The sequence below is a fragment of the Sus scrofa genome, chromosome 7 (genome assembly GCF_000003025.6).
Source record: "Sus scrofa isolate TJ Tabasco breed Duroc chromosome 7, Sscrofa11.1, whole genome shotgun sequence".
Classification (NCBI taxonomy): Eukaryota; Metazoa; Chordata; class Mammalia; order Artiodactyla; family Suidae; genus Sus; species Sus scrofa.
In genome coordinates, this window is record NC_010449.5 from 90744502 (window position 1) to 90759840 (window position 15339).

Consider the following 15339-nt stretch of genomic DNA (forward strand, 5'->3'; position numbering starts at 1 on the left):
AGAAATTGGCAGTTATGGTCTGTTATTTGTCACTGGTTTTTGGCATGTTCTGGAGCAAATTCTTTATTCTCAGATTCTACCTATATAAAATGTAGGTGAATTAAAATGTATGTGAGGATAATATTGACTTAGATTAGTATTGCTCTTTTATTTACAGTAGGTTTTACTTTCATATACATTATTTTACTTAATTTTCCTCATTTTGTGGGTAAGAAAATTAAAACTCAGGGGAGTTCCCTTCATGGCTTAGCAGTTAACTAACCTAGCTAGGATCCATGAGGATACAGGTTCCACCCCTGGCCTCTTTCAGTGAGTTAAGGCTCTGGCATTGCCTTGAGCTGTCGTATAGCTCTCAGACACAGCTCAGATCCCATGTTGCTGTGGCCATGGAGTAGGCTGGCAGCTGTAGCTCTGATTTGACCCCTAGCCTGGGAACTTCCATGTGCCGTGGGTAGGGCCCTAAAAGGCAAAAAAAAAAAAAAAGAAGAAGAAGAAAGAAAATTAAAACTCCAAGATGCTGAATGTCATGTCTAAGGTTATACAGATAGAAAAAGAAAAAAACCAGTATCCAAAACCATACCACTGGACATTCCTTTATCATGCTGCCTTTCACATCATAAATAAACCAAAACTCAGTTCGGTTGTGTGTGTGCTGTGATATCATAAACACAAATTATCTATCATTCAGCTCAGATGAGCCAAAAACTTATATCCTAATTTATGAATGAATGGAACTATGAAACAGGGCTTTTCTACACCAAGTCTCCATTTTTGCAATAAGGAGTGAGAAGAGAAAAACAGAATTAGAGTCTGAGATTGTAGCATTGTAGGCTTAATATTGTTTAAATCAATCCTTTCTTCTCTTTCAGGGTAGGCTGAAGAGGCAGGTAATCTGAGTAAAATGCCAAGGAGGTCCTTTTTCTTTATATCCTCTTTACTTTTATGAGTAAATGGTATTCAGTGAAGTTTGTTCTTTCAGAGACAGATTATTACTCTTAGATAAATTTAAAAAGGTAGAGAAATTAGAGTCAGAAGGGCCATGATGTATCAAAAATCTCTGTCGTCTCTGCTGTTCTTGTGACCTGACCTATGAGATACAGAACATCCTGTTCTCTTAGAAAATAAGGAATCTTCTTAACCTGACCTGAAACCTTTGGCATAGAGTAACCTTTATCGGACTCCAAATGTCACTTAACCTTAATACCAATCTGTTTTCCAAATTCTTAAAATCATTCTGTAGGGTACTCAGATATTTCTTAGCTATAATCCACATACTTTTCATATTATATTTCTTAATACTAGCAGCTCCAAATAAGTGAAAAATATTTTAAGATAGTACAGGAATTGTTACGATCATACTTATACTTATTATTTATTACTTATGATCATACTTAATATATTAAAATAAATTTTAATCTGCTGAGATTTAAAAAACTATAATTACTACAAAATACATTCAAATGTAGCAAATGTTTACTCTGTACAAAGCACTATATTTGACATAGTAAGATATGTAAAGTCATAGACTTTATCTCCAAAAATATGCAGTATATTTGAGAACCCACATCAATAATTGAAATGTGAGTGACTAGGGTAACTCTTATAGTGGAAGTTCAATTAAGAGGCTTTGAAAAAACGAAACAAAAAAAAAGAGGCTTTGAGAATTTATATAAACTTAAAACTAGATTGTGGTAGAGTTGTACAGCCATATAAATCTATTAAAAGCTATCAAATGTATACTTGAATGAATTTTATAGTAGGTAAATTGTTATCTCAATAAGGCTGTTAAAAGGGTTCAGGAAAAGAAGAGATTATTGCTGATTGAGGAATTTGGGGATTTTTTTTTGCAACAGTACAATTAAAACTAGATCTTAAAGGACAAGTAGTGTTTGAATCAGAAAATAAACAGCAGAGTATTCTAGAAAGCCGAAACAGCTTGTCTAATGTCTAAAAACTCAGGAGTACAAGAAATATTCTAGAGGAGCCAATTTAGTCTTTGCTCCATGCCTTAGATAGTATGGCTTTCTTTACTACCAGTACATATAGCCATATGGCAATGACATTTCCAAAAAGTTCTGGTCATTCTCTATTGAGAAAACATAATTGTATATGCATATTTTTCCATCAAAAATAAGAATTTGCCTCCATTTTGAGCTTATGAGAAGGGTATATAATTACAGAATTATTTCACAGCTGTCATTGGCGCCACTGATGGTAACAACTACTGACATTTGTTTCTAAATTTATAGCTTAAAATCACTCATACTTATTATCTCCTTTGAGCCTCAAAACAGTCTTTATTTTCCCAATAACAAAACAGATTAAAGGAGAGCCCAGAGCCTAAAATAATAAAGACATGCTAAAGGAAAGGTAAGGATATTCTGGCCTGCTAAGAATAGCATGATGGTGAGAAAATGGTAATATTAAATAAATGATTTTTAATCAATTATAAATCTGCTAACTACATTACATGCCACATGAATCTAAATTTATACAAAAAATAAAACAGGTCAAGTTGACTACTGGTATCAATAATAGAAACCAAAGGTGAAATTTTTTCTAACGAGCTGATATGACCCTATTATTGAGAGGAACAGCCTATGTTAAAATAAGTTTTATTGACAGTCGAGAAAAGTACATAGGAAACTTACTAACAATTTCTAAATAAGTAGTCTTCTTTGTTATTTACTTTTTAAAATGTAAACCAATTAAAATTTAAACTCAACCTTTATCATAGAATTTCTTAGATTACATAAGTAAGCATATATACAGAAGCATAATTTCTAATTTAAAATGCAACTATCAGCCAGTAAAATCATGCTAAAAATAGGGCTTTCCTAATGTCCATCAAAGAAGGTGACTAATTTTGTTCTTGACTTTGACCCCATCTGACCAACTGCTCAGAATTTTTCAATATGAGCCATATTGTATAGATTTATTCCAAGTATTTACAAGGGAAGAGAACACAAATTAGCCTGGTGAGCAGCAAAATAGAGGCAGTTTTTATGAAATCTGAGTTGTGTTAACTTGCAATCAAATGTAATCTCCATTTTAATATTTATACATCCTTGTATTGTATGAACCTGTTCTTAACACGGGTTTTTATTTTACTTCTCTCCTCCCTCACTTCTGTGAAATGCAGAAGGGAAAGGATGTTTGTTATTCATACATTTGTACCCCACTAACTGGTGTTACACATGTGGCTTCCACTGGAGAGCCCCTGACATCGCAGGGAACGGTGATCAAAATTCCACACACTAGCTTCAAGCTGGGGGCTCGTAGCTATTGCAGCATTGAAGGGGGTATTTTCCTGGCTTCTTTAAAATAAGCATGGTGATGGGATGGTTTAAGGGAAGAACACCTCTCAATTCACATGACCACTGCTGTGCTTCCGTGTGTCCTGCTTTCTTCATAACAGCTTGGCACTACATTCTTTCCCTGTATCTTAGTGGGCTTGTGTGTGTACAAGTGGGATGGGTGTTGGAGGTGGGGCTATCAGTGGATGGTTGTATGTTATGCATGCATCTTTCAATGTTAGAATGATGTGCCTTCCCTTATGTGTCATAGATTATGGTAATAGATTCAATCTTCTGTGTTCCTGAGAGATTGGGCTCACTTCTCTTATTGGTGTGAAATTCATGTGTTTTGATGTTTACACCCTCAAATGTTCTTCATGTTGCATTAAACACAAGTTGAAATGTTCTCCCATAAGAGTTAGCTTTTCATGTTGGGCTGAAAAAGTCTTCATTTCTGTGTAGCAATTCATGTTATTATAACTTATGGCTTTCAATTGTACCTCCCATAATGAAGAGCTGACTTTAAACACTGTGCTATTCTTGTTATGACCTAAGCATAAGGTAAGTCACTTCTCTAACTGTATCTAAAGACTGTGATTGTTTGTTAAAGTTTTCTCAGCTTTGTTTAAAGCATTTTCCGTTCTTTCCCTTACCATTTATTACGTGCCCTTTTGTTTCTGTTTCATGGCTTAAGATTTCTTAATGGATAATGTGATCTTCAGCAAAAAGTATACATGTAAACACACGTTGAAATGAATTAACTGAATTATTTGATGTCTGAAAGTAGTCTTGATTAGTAAATGAATACCTGTAATTTCAACAAGTCTCTTGTATTTATTTCCTCCATTAGCTTTAATATAAAATGCTATTTCAACACATTATTTTAGTTTTGATTCCAATCAAAAGGGGAATTACTTGTCAACACCATAAATGTTAATTGTAGTGAAATAACAATCTAATAGAATAAAATAATAGGTAATTCAACACTATGCCTTTCCTTTCTAATCTTTGACAAATTGGGTAAGGTAGAGAAAAACAGCAACAAACCATAAAACTTGAGATAGACCTGCGTTACCCTCTTTATAGCCCATATTGTGAGAATAAGAACAATATTTGTTTCTCAACTTTATTTCTCCAAGTAAACCCATTACATTGTGAGTTAGGCAAAATCTTCATATTGGGATTTTATAAAATTAAGTAAATGTTATAAAGATAACCAGTCTGATGGTACAAGAGAAGGGCATCCACTACGTGCATAAATATTAAAATTTTTTAAATTAATTTCCTCAATTTTTTATGTACACTCAGAATCACTAAAGAAGTTCACTTAATCATTGATTTTCTAAAGTTACTTCCTTCAAATCTGGGTGGGTCAATTAGCCAATGTAATGTAAGTGAGAAAACTTTGGTTATACTGATGTTGGCAATTTTTGAACCTAGATACACAGATTAAGAATATTGAATTTTTTTCGTAATCCAAATTGCCCTTCCAAGTCTCTTTGAAATATATAATTCTAAACTGAGATGTCACAAAGCAAGACTTGGGTTTCTTTATTAAATTCATGCTATGAATGAATATATAGTTGAATTTTTTAAGCCACTTAAGGAAGGGAGAGGGTTGTTTTTTTTTTTTTTTATTGTGGTTTTGGTTTGCTTTGCTTTTTTTCTTTTTTTTTTTTTTTTGTAAAACCAACTAGTATTTCACCTCCATTTCCATTTAGACATTATATAAATCTGTTGAAACATTTGATGAGACAATTTGAACTACTCATCTGAACTGCTCTGTTCATTGTAAATCTCTTGTTTCTATCCATACACTAGCTCCACTCTAGATTGGAAGGGCTTAAAGATGAACTCTGGAGGAATAGAGGCTACGACTTAAGAGTAACTATTACTGATCAAAGGAGCTGCTTTCCATTCGCAAACATTGCTTTGCGCTATGGGTTTGAGCTCCTTCTGTTTCTACATCTTGTTGAAGACTTTCTTGACTTCCATTTGACTTCTTTGAGCTGTTTTTGTCTTTTGACATTTTCCCCTTTCTTTTCCTTTTCTCTCACAGATTTTTCTCTCACTCTTTTAGCTTTCTCTTGTGTTCTTTGAATCACTTTTTGCAATGTAGTTTCCCTCTTTAATAAGCTTGTCTATTAATTTGTCTATTAGTGTTTGTTTCTTTTCTCCTTTAAGTCTGTAGTAGTAGAGTTAACACTTATTTTCATTCCATGATATGCCAACTTGCCTGTTTATTTTGTAGCAAGTGCATTAGTCATTCTTACCCTCTTGATATGAATTTTTAATAAGAAATAGCAGAACATTTTACATTTATATATTGTCCCCTTCTATAAGGCCATACTTTCTTTTCTGCCTTCTAGATTTACTCTCCTCAAACCTCTCTCTCTTCTTTTTCTTTTCCTTGCTTTTGTGTCTTCCTTCCCGTCTTTTCTTTAAGTAGTCATTAATTTTTTCCCATTTGGTCCAGAATTGTTCTTCAATAAAACTTTGAGTAAAAAATATAAGAATATTATCTTTCAGGTTAATTTCTTCATTCTAGTGTATTTCAAACTAATTAAAACAATCTGGGCCAAAAGAGAATAATTTTAACATTTGGAGTTATTTTTTCCCTTTTTTTCCCCTTTTTTGGTGTGTGTGTGTGTGTATGTGTGTTATGTGTATGTTTGTGATTTTTTTTTAATTGTTGTTGTTATTTCTTTAAACATTAACAATTGTTTTTTTCAGGGAAGGACAACCATAACCCACCCTAAGTTGCAACATTTCTTTCATAATTTGTTTCATTACAATAGTAGATTGTGTTCAGCAATAGAAATTAATTTGTTGTGTATATATCCATTTGAGGGCAAGCTGCTGCGGAATGGGAAGAAAAGGTGTGGAGTTTAAATACAGCTGCCTCTGAAATTAACAAGCGTCAATGCCAGGAACAGGCCCTTGGATTCATCAGTTTTGCAATATTTAAAAGAATGTTCCACATTGACCTAAAATATTTGAATCAGAGCATGAGTTTCTGATTAATTAATACATATATATATATATATACACTCAAGAACTGGCAAATAAATAACTTCAGTATCATTGATTTCCAATAAAAACATCTTTCATAACTAATAATGTAATTATAAGCCATTATAATCAGTAAATAACAGATCATTAGACTCACAGTAAATACTGTATATGAGAATTTCTCTTTTCCCCCTCATTAACATGAATAACTAAAAATGACTGTCAAGGAATATTTGATTACAGCTTATTACTTGAATTGTATTATTATTTTAGCAAAGAGATATATACAGTGCCTTTAATATTAAGGGTCTGAATTCACAACTGAGTTTGTGGTAACTTGAATTTTTTTCCATATACTGATTTCAAATACACATCAACTTAAAAATGCCTTTGGTTTTACATTTGTCCCATTTACAATACTGTGTCCCCAGTTTTTTCCTAGAAGTTAGTCCTTTCTTTAAGTAAGAAAAGGATTAACTTACAACATATAGGATAAATGTAACATTTTTATTAACATGTTATGATATGTGAGATATATAAAACCTTTGCTCCTAGACCTCAGGAGTTTGCCCATTAAATACACTTATATATCTGACTATCTATGTTATGAGCCCTAAATTACTGAGTTTATGCTCTCTCTGCAGGTCCAGTCCAGGTGCAGCAGCAAGGAGAACATTCTCAGAGCCAGTAAGTATACCATTATTTCAAATGGACTATTGGATTAGAATCTGTGATTCAGCCAGAAGGAGAACTGAAAATAACATTTTGGTGGAAAAAATGAAGAACATCAGTGGGGAAAGTTTATGTCAAAAATGTGAATTTTAGAGATTTGCCTTCTTAAAATATTAATACCAATATATTAATGAATATTTCCCTTATCCCAATTGTTTTTGCAAGCTGACATGAGAACTTTGATAACACTATTGGTTAGGGTATTAAAGAACTTCTCTGTGATTTTAAGATGAGAAACTCTCTTTAACTGCCCCACTGCCAGAAAAAGTATTTGAAAACAGACTAACTGAAAATAATGTAATATAAATCCACTAAAAGAATTTAACTAAAAAAAGAAAAAGGACTCCTAAGAGGGTACATCATAATCATTTTCCGAATATGAATTCCTGAAAGATCTTACCTTCACAGGCAGCATGTTTTACAACATAGTGCCCTGAACCAAGGATGAAGAAACCTTAATTTTATTTTCCTGTCTTATGAAAAGTAACTATAAATAGCTTTTCCTTACCATATCTTTGAAATGATATGACATGGGAAGCTGTGCCATGAAAGCTTTGGGATTCCAAGAGGAAAGTGCTTTGTAAATGCTAATTTTTAAAATATTGTTCTCTGTCACTTAATGGTTTCGCCTTATCTTCTTCCTGATCTTTAACAAGTACGAGAGGACCATACTAAAATGGGTCCTTACTTACTTGTACAACTGGGAGTTTTAGTAAATGGAATGATTTCTGTTTCTAGTAGAATATCTGTATTATTTAACAATGAAAAAAGTAATGGAAGAACTTCAAATAGATAAAATTTTGTTTTATTTTATTTGATATAAAATGTTCCCATTTTTGTGTTGTGTATCTGTTACCTTAGCTTGAAAATCTTGATTTATTGGGCAAGTAACTGCAGTTGTTTGTCCAGGACCTTTGTATTAGAGTTATATAAAAGAGGCATATTCAATTTGTATACTTTTGTGAGTTTTCGTGACATCTGACAGACATGAAACTGAGGGAGACTGCAGTTATAGGAGATGTAAAGCCCTATAATCCCTTCTTAAGACCTAAGGTTGAGAACCCTAAGAGTCAGAGAAGTGATAATTGAATATTTACTAAAGTAAAACAATAGAAATAAATGAAATTTTACAAAGACATTTTGATTATTACTGTATGATTTCCATTTATTGTTAATCCTGGGATGATGGATCATTGATGGTGATTATGGTGATTAGGAACAAAAATAACTTCTTACTGAGAACAGATTTCTTTGAATCTTTTTCACCTCTATCGTGGATCTTTGTGCTGTTATAACTGCTTTCATTTCAGTTATGCTCTTACTGACTCTTTGGCTATTAATCACTTTGGATGGATATTATGATTAGGTTTTTTTTTTTTCTTTTCATGTTTTCTTAGGATGAGATAGTCATGGTGATGGTCCATAGAGCCATATAGATCCATGTAGAGAGCCCACCCAACAATGTCGCTTCTTAGTTCTGTGAGTTCTATAAGTTAAAGGTTTTTCCTCTCAATACCACTTTAGTAATTCACAGTCACATCCGTAGCTACATCTATGATTTTTTCATCATCGTGAGCTGTTCTACCTCTGACTTTCTTAATTTCCTTGTTTACTTAGTCTACTTTTATCTCTTTTTTTCCCCTCCCTTTGCCACGCAGTACTATATTGCAGTCATGTGGACCCTATTAGCAGTTCCCCATGTCTCAATGCTATGCCCTGCCTCTATTCCTTTGGACTCTTTTCCTCACAGCAGAAATATCCATTCCCCTTATTTTCCTAGAAAACTCTGACGTATCCTTCTAGATTCAGTTCAAGTGTGATCTCCTCTGTGATGGCTTCTATGAGTTCTGCCAAGGCAAGGTGACTAACCCTTCTTGTATACACCCTACTGTTTCTTCTATTGTAATCGTTCTTTTACATTTACCTACTGAATTAACTATCCTCAAGGAAAACGTTTCCAAAATGTAGCTAACATAAAGATATTATAGTCAGCTTTTTTAGAGTGTATAAAAACGTGTCAGGGAGTTTCTGTTGTGGCTCAGCAGGTTAAGAACCCAACTAGTCTCTTTGAGGATGCAGGTTCCATCCCCGGCCTTGCTCAGTGGGTTAAGGATCTGGTGTTGCCACAAGCTGGGACATAGGCCCGCAGATGCAGATCACATCCTTCATTGCTGTGGCTGTGGCGTAGGCTAGCAGTTGCAGCTCTGATTTGACCTCTAGCCCAGGAACTTCCATATGCCACAGGTGCAGCCCTAAAAAGAAAAAAGAAAAAAATGTGTGTCAAAACAAATATCAGCAGATCCTAGAGAAAGGAGAAGAGTTAGAACTTAATAGACCTTGTTCAGAATTGTCCATGGAAGAGTTAACTTTGATAACTTTATTCAAGTAAGAGATAACTTTCCTTTAGCTTCTCAAAACTATCATCAAAACAACCTGTTAATAAAAACCTGAATTTATTCTTACTCTGTTAAGGAAGAGTGCCACATCAACAAAGTCTTAGTCTTAGAAAGGGAAGAGAAAACTCAGGATATCTATGAGATTTTGAAGTTTGATTTAAAGTAGATCTTTTAATGTGGGGCTTGATTAGAATTAAATAGGGATCATGATAAAAATCATTTAGGGGAGTTCCCGTCGTGGCGCAATAGTTAATGAATCCAACTAGTAACCATGAGGTTGTGAGTTCAATCCCTGGCCTCGCTTAGTGGGTTAAGGATCCGGCATTGCTGTGAGCTGTGGTTGCAGGTTGCAGACGTGGTTCGGAGCTGGTGTTGCTGTGGCTCTGGTGTAGGCTGGCGGCTACAGCTCCGATTGGACCCCTAGCCTGGGAACCTCCATGACTGCGGCCCTAAAAGGACAAAAGACCAAAAAAAAAAAAAAAAAAAAAGAAATCATTTAGGAATCATGGACACTTCAAGACAAGGAGTTCTGAGAGTCTTGGTGTTTAAATTGTTTTTTGGTACTTTGTATTTAAGGAGTTTCTAGAATGAGCAATAAAGTTATTTACAACTTTTATCTTCCAAGGAAGAATTTTCTGGAATAATAAAGTCACATTGATAAGGACAATGGAATAGTAATGTTATGCCAATGAAGACAGTAAGCTGTATACTCAACAGACGGTTTCAGATATCAGAGTTCCCCTTGTGATCAGTCTTTAGCCTAATCTGATAGACCACTAACATCTGAGGAGGTAATCAATCAATCAGTCTAGACCCTCACACTGCTACTTAAGGAATCACAATAGTACATCAGCTATCTAGGAAAGTTTTTTCAAGCCTTCATAAATGTCAAATTTTCTTGATTTTTTTGTTGTCGATCATTTTTTGAACTAGTCAATGAGATAGAAGCTGTATAATAGTATTTAGGACTAAGGAGTTCTCACATCTGAACCCTGCTACACAAATGTGAAAAGGATTATAATCAGAGTTTGTAGTCCTGTTATTTTTTTTTTTTTTTTTTAGCCAGGAGCCAAAGGTATCCAAAATTAAGCCGAGGAAAACTATATGCCAACAAACTGGACAACTTAGAAGAAATGGAAAAACTCTTAGAAACGTACAGCCTACCAAAACTGAATCAGGAAATAGAAAAAAAAGAAAACCTAAGGAAATAGAAATAGAAATAGAAAACCTAAACAGATCAAATACTAGTAAGGAGATTGAATCTGTAATCAAAAGTCTCCAAAAAAAGAAAAGCCAGGAACAGATGGCATCACTGGTTAATTTTACCAAATATTTAAAGAAGAATTAACATGAGTCCTCCTTAAACTCTTCCAAAATATTGAAGGCTAGGGAAAACCCAAATTCATTTTATGAGGCCAACATTACCCTGATAACAAAGCCAGAAAAGGACACCACAAGAAAAGAAAACTACGGAGTTCCCACCATGGCTCAGCAGAAACGAATCTGACTAGTATCTATGAGGATGCAGGTTCAATCCCTGGCCTCACTCAGTGGGTTAAGAATCTGACCCCTAGCCTGGGAACTTCCATAGCCTTGGGTGCAGCCCTAAAAAAAGACAAAGAAAAAGAAAAGAAAACTACAAACCAATATCCCTGATGAATATAGATGCAGAAGTTCTGAGTAAAATACCAGCAAAATTAATTCAGCAATACATTAAAAAGATTATTCACTATGATCAAGTAATCACCCCTGGGATGTAAAGACAGTTCAATATATGCAAATAAATAAATGTGATACATCAATTAATAGAATGAAAGGAAAACAATCACATGATCATTTCAGAAGACACAGAAAAGGCATTTGACAAAATTCAACATTTTTTCATGATAAAAACTTTACAAATTAGGTAGTAAAGGCCATGATAAGCTCACAAGTAGCATCATATTCAGTGGTGAAAAGTTGAAAGTTTTTCCTCTAATACCAGGAATAAGACAAGGGTGCCCATTCTCATCATTTCTGTTTAACATATTACTAGAAATCCTAGGCAGTACAATCAAGCAAGGAAAGAAAAAACATCAGAATTGGAAAGGAAGAAATAAAATAGTCCCTATTTGCAGATGACGTGATTTTACGCAGAGAAAATCCTAGACTCCACCAAAAATCAAAACTGACCAACAAATTCAGTAAATTTGCAGAATACATAATTGCCATGCAGTGATTCAGTAGCATTTCTATACTCTAACAATGTATTATTTGAAAAAGAAATGAAGTAAATGATTCTATTTACAGTAGCTTCAAAAACAATAAAACACTCAGGAGTAAATTTAACTAAGGAGATGAAGTATCTCTATACTGATAACTACAAGACATTGATAAAAGTTAAAGAAGACACAAACAAATAAATGGACAGATACCCTTGTCATAGAGTGGAAAAATTAATATTGTTAAAATGTTCACACCACCAAAAGCCATCTATAAACAATGGACAATTCCTATCAAGATTCCAATGGCATTTTTCACAGAAGTGGAAAACAAAATCCTAAATTTATATGGAATTATGAAGGACCCAGAATAGCCACAGCTATCCTGAGAAAGGAGAGCAAAATGGGAGGCGTCATACTTCCTAATTTCAAGCTATGTTATAAACCTATAATAATCAAACAGTATGGTTCTGGCATAAAAGCAGAACATTGGAACAGAAAAAAGAGCCCGGAAAAAGATCCATGCATATACAGTCAACTGATATTTGACAAGACAGCCAAAAATACTCAGGGAGAAAAGATTGGCTCTTCAATACATGATGCTGGGATAATTGGATATTTATATGTAAAAGAAAGAAACTAAACACCTGTCTTAACACCACTCACAAAAATTAACTCTAAATGGCTTAAAGATTTAAATGTTAAGACCAGAAACCATAAACCTTTTAGAAGAAAACACAGAAAAAGTTCCTTTACATTGATCTTGTCAGTTCCTTTACAGTGGTGTTTTTTGATATTATACCTACAGGACAAGCAGCAAAATAAAAAAATAAACAGTGAGACTATATCAAACTAAAAAGTTTCTGCATAGCAAAAGAAACTATCAACAAAATGAGAAGACATCCTACAGAATGAGAAAAAAATTCACAAACCATATACCTGATAAGGAGTTAATATTCAGAATATGTTTTTAAAAACTCATACAACTCAATAGCAAAAGTAAAATTTAAAATACAATTAAAAAAGGACCTGAATAGCTATTTCCCAAAAAAGATACACAAATGGACAATAGGGACATGAAAAACATCACATCACTAATCATCAGGAAAATGCAGGAAAAAAATCACAGTGAGATAGCCCCTCATGCCTGTTAGAATGGCTGTCATCAAAAAGATAAGAGGAGTTCCCATCGTGGCACAGCAGAAACTAATCTGACTAGGAACCATAAGGTTGAAGGTTCGATCCCTGGCCTTGCTCAGTAGGTTAAGGATCCAGCATTGCCGTGAGCTGTAGTGTAGGTCGAAGACGCGGCTCAGATGTGGCGTTGCTGTGGTTCTGGCATAGGCCGGCAGCTATATCTCTGATTAGACCACTAGCCTGGGAACTGCCATATGCTGTGGGGGTGGCCCTAAAAAATACAAAAGAAAAAAAAACAGACAAATGCTTACTAGGATGTGGAGAAAAAGGGGCCCTTGTGCACTGTTGGTGGAACTGTAAATTGATGTAGCCACCATGAAAACATTATGGAGGTTTCTAAAAATATTAAAAACAGAACTTCCATACTACCCAACAATGCTACTTCTAGAAGTATATCCAAAGTAAACATAACAATTATGTTGAAGAGATATCTACATCCTTTGTTCATAGCAGCATTATTTACAATGGAAAGAACTTGTGTACATCAGTGGATGAATGGATAAAGTAGTTGTGTCATGCATACACACACCCACAAATGCAATGGAATATTATTCAGCCGTGAAAAGGAAAGAATTGCTACCATTCACAAGGGTGGACCTTGAGGGCGTTATGTCAAGTGAAATAAATCAAAGTTAAATTCTTTATGATGTCATATGTGGGATCAAAACAAACATATTCCTAGAAAAAGAAATCAGAAGTTCCTGTAGTGGTGCAGTGGAAACAAATCCAACTAGGAACCATGAGATTGCGGGTTCTATCCCTGACCTCGATCAGTGGGTTAAGGATCCAGCCTTGCCATGACCTGTGATATAGATCACAGACGTGGCTCAGATCCCACATTGCTGTGGCTGTGGTTTAGGCCAGCAGCTGCAGCTCTGATTTTTTTTTTTTTTTTTTTTTTTTGTATGAGATGATTGATGTTAACTTAACTTATCCTGTTAGCCATTTCGTAATACATGAAAGTCAAGTTTTTACACTGTACACCTTAAACTTACACAGTGCTGTATGTCAGTTATATCTCAATAAACCTGGCAGAAAAAAATAAATAAATAAGCCAATCTGAGGTGCCTCTACAGTAAGAGAAAGGGTTATTAGCCAAAATACTCAATTTTCTGACTTCTCTGCTTCCTGGATCTTTTTAGTAATACGATTGATCCTACAGAAGTTTATAGGCATGTAAGAACAGCATCCTTATCTAAGAGCAGCATGTTTTTCCTTGAAAGGCCAACATTATATCTAAAGTCACTGAGCTGTTGCCACTGTAATTTCATGAAACTTTCAAGTGAGAAGTTCTTTAGTCTTGGTGACATTATCTAACTCACCTGTGAGTCTCTGAATCATAGCATATAGCACCCTCCTGACTTTCTGGGCCTCTTATAAAGTTTAAAGTAAAGAGACTTGAGAAAGGAAAGAATAAATCCAGAATTTCCCTGGAGTGATTGGATTTTTATTCTTAAGGTCCACTGTCTACTTTTCCTGCTTTTTTAAGAAGTAAGTTATCTAACAATCTTTTTTTCTTAGAAAAGAAACTGATGGGTTAAGATGATCCTGGGTGGTGCTGAGGGACTCTACTGAAGCCAGGCATCAGTTTACAAAGATAGTAAGTAAGATCTATGTAGTCTGCAGGTAGTAGCCAGCAGGCTTTTGTACCACAAATCCAATATTAGTCACTGGAGTATAACCAATGGACTAGTTGAGGCCAAAATATCCCTATGTGCCTATTAGACATGTTAACAACATTTGGAGCCGCTCAAAAATGATTCTGTACCATACAATAAAATTTTAAGTGTTGAGACCATTTAGTGGATCTGAAACAAAAGAAAAATAGTATGTTACTTATAAGTAAGACAGTATAAAAAGTGAGATAGCCTCTAAATAATACATGGTTGTTTCCTAGTTCCCTTGTAAGTTCTATTTCTGTTACAATTTGGTTACAAAAGCTAGTTTAGCATATTATTGTGGTGGAGTAAGGAACCTTGTCTTCTAGGTATGACCTCCAAGGGGTTTTAGATTTCCATCTCTTTGGCCTGTTATATAGTTTGTCTTCAGGTAAAGTCACTTAATAGTTGAGTCCAGTTTCCCAGGAAATCAACAGATTCATTATAGGAAGTGGAACCAAAGGAATCTGGGTGGCTACCAAAGAAAAATGTGTAGTGCAAAACCAATTTGGCTCTCTCCTTTACTTAGCTCACCATGAATAACAGCCAAGTATTAAACACTTAGCAATGAATAATTAGGGATACAAATGAAGTGCAATAATAAGATAATATAGGTAACACATTTAAAACAAATATTAAACCAGGAAAAGAAAGGGGAAAAAATAGTAATGAAAATAAAGAACAACAGAATGCAAATAAAAGTGTGGCAATCAGCCAACTTATGCTATGGACCTTGGGTAGAAGCACCTTGCATTCATGTGGGCAAAGGTCTTAGATGGAAGATGTCTCTTTCAGAGAAGTATCTGCTTCTATAATATTTCTAAAAACTGCTCAGCTTAAGACGTGC

General features: G+C 34.5%; 1 protein-coding gene across 22 annotated transcripts in view; it reads left to right on the forward strand.

Annotated features, from left to right (window-relative positions):
• The window catches only part of GPHN (gephyrin), a 567900-nt gene that overhangs the window by 398776 nt on the left and 153785 nt on the right, over positions 1–15339 (forward strand). For 13 of the 22 annotated variants that reach the window (XM_021098019.1, XM_021098022.1, XM_021098014.1 and 10 more), the window contains 1 exon segment: positions 6953–6995. In XM_021098019.1, coding sequence (XP_020953678.1) covers positions 6953–6995 — 43 coding nt within the window. 22 annotated transcript variants of the gene reach the window in all.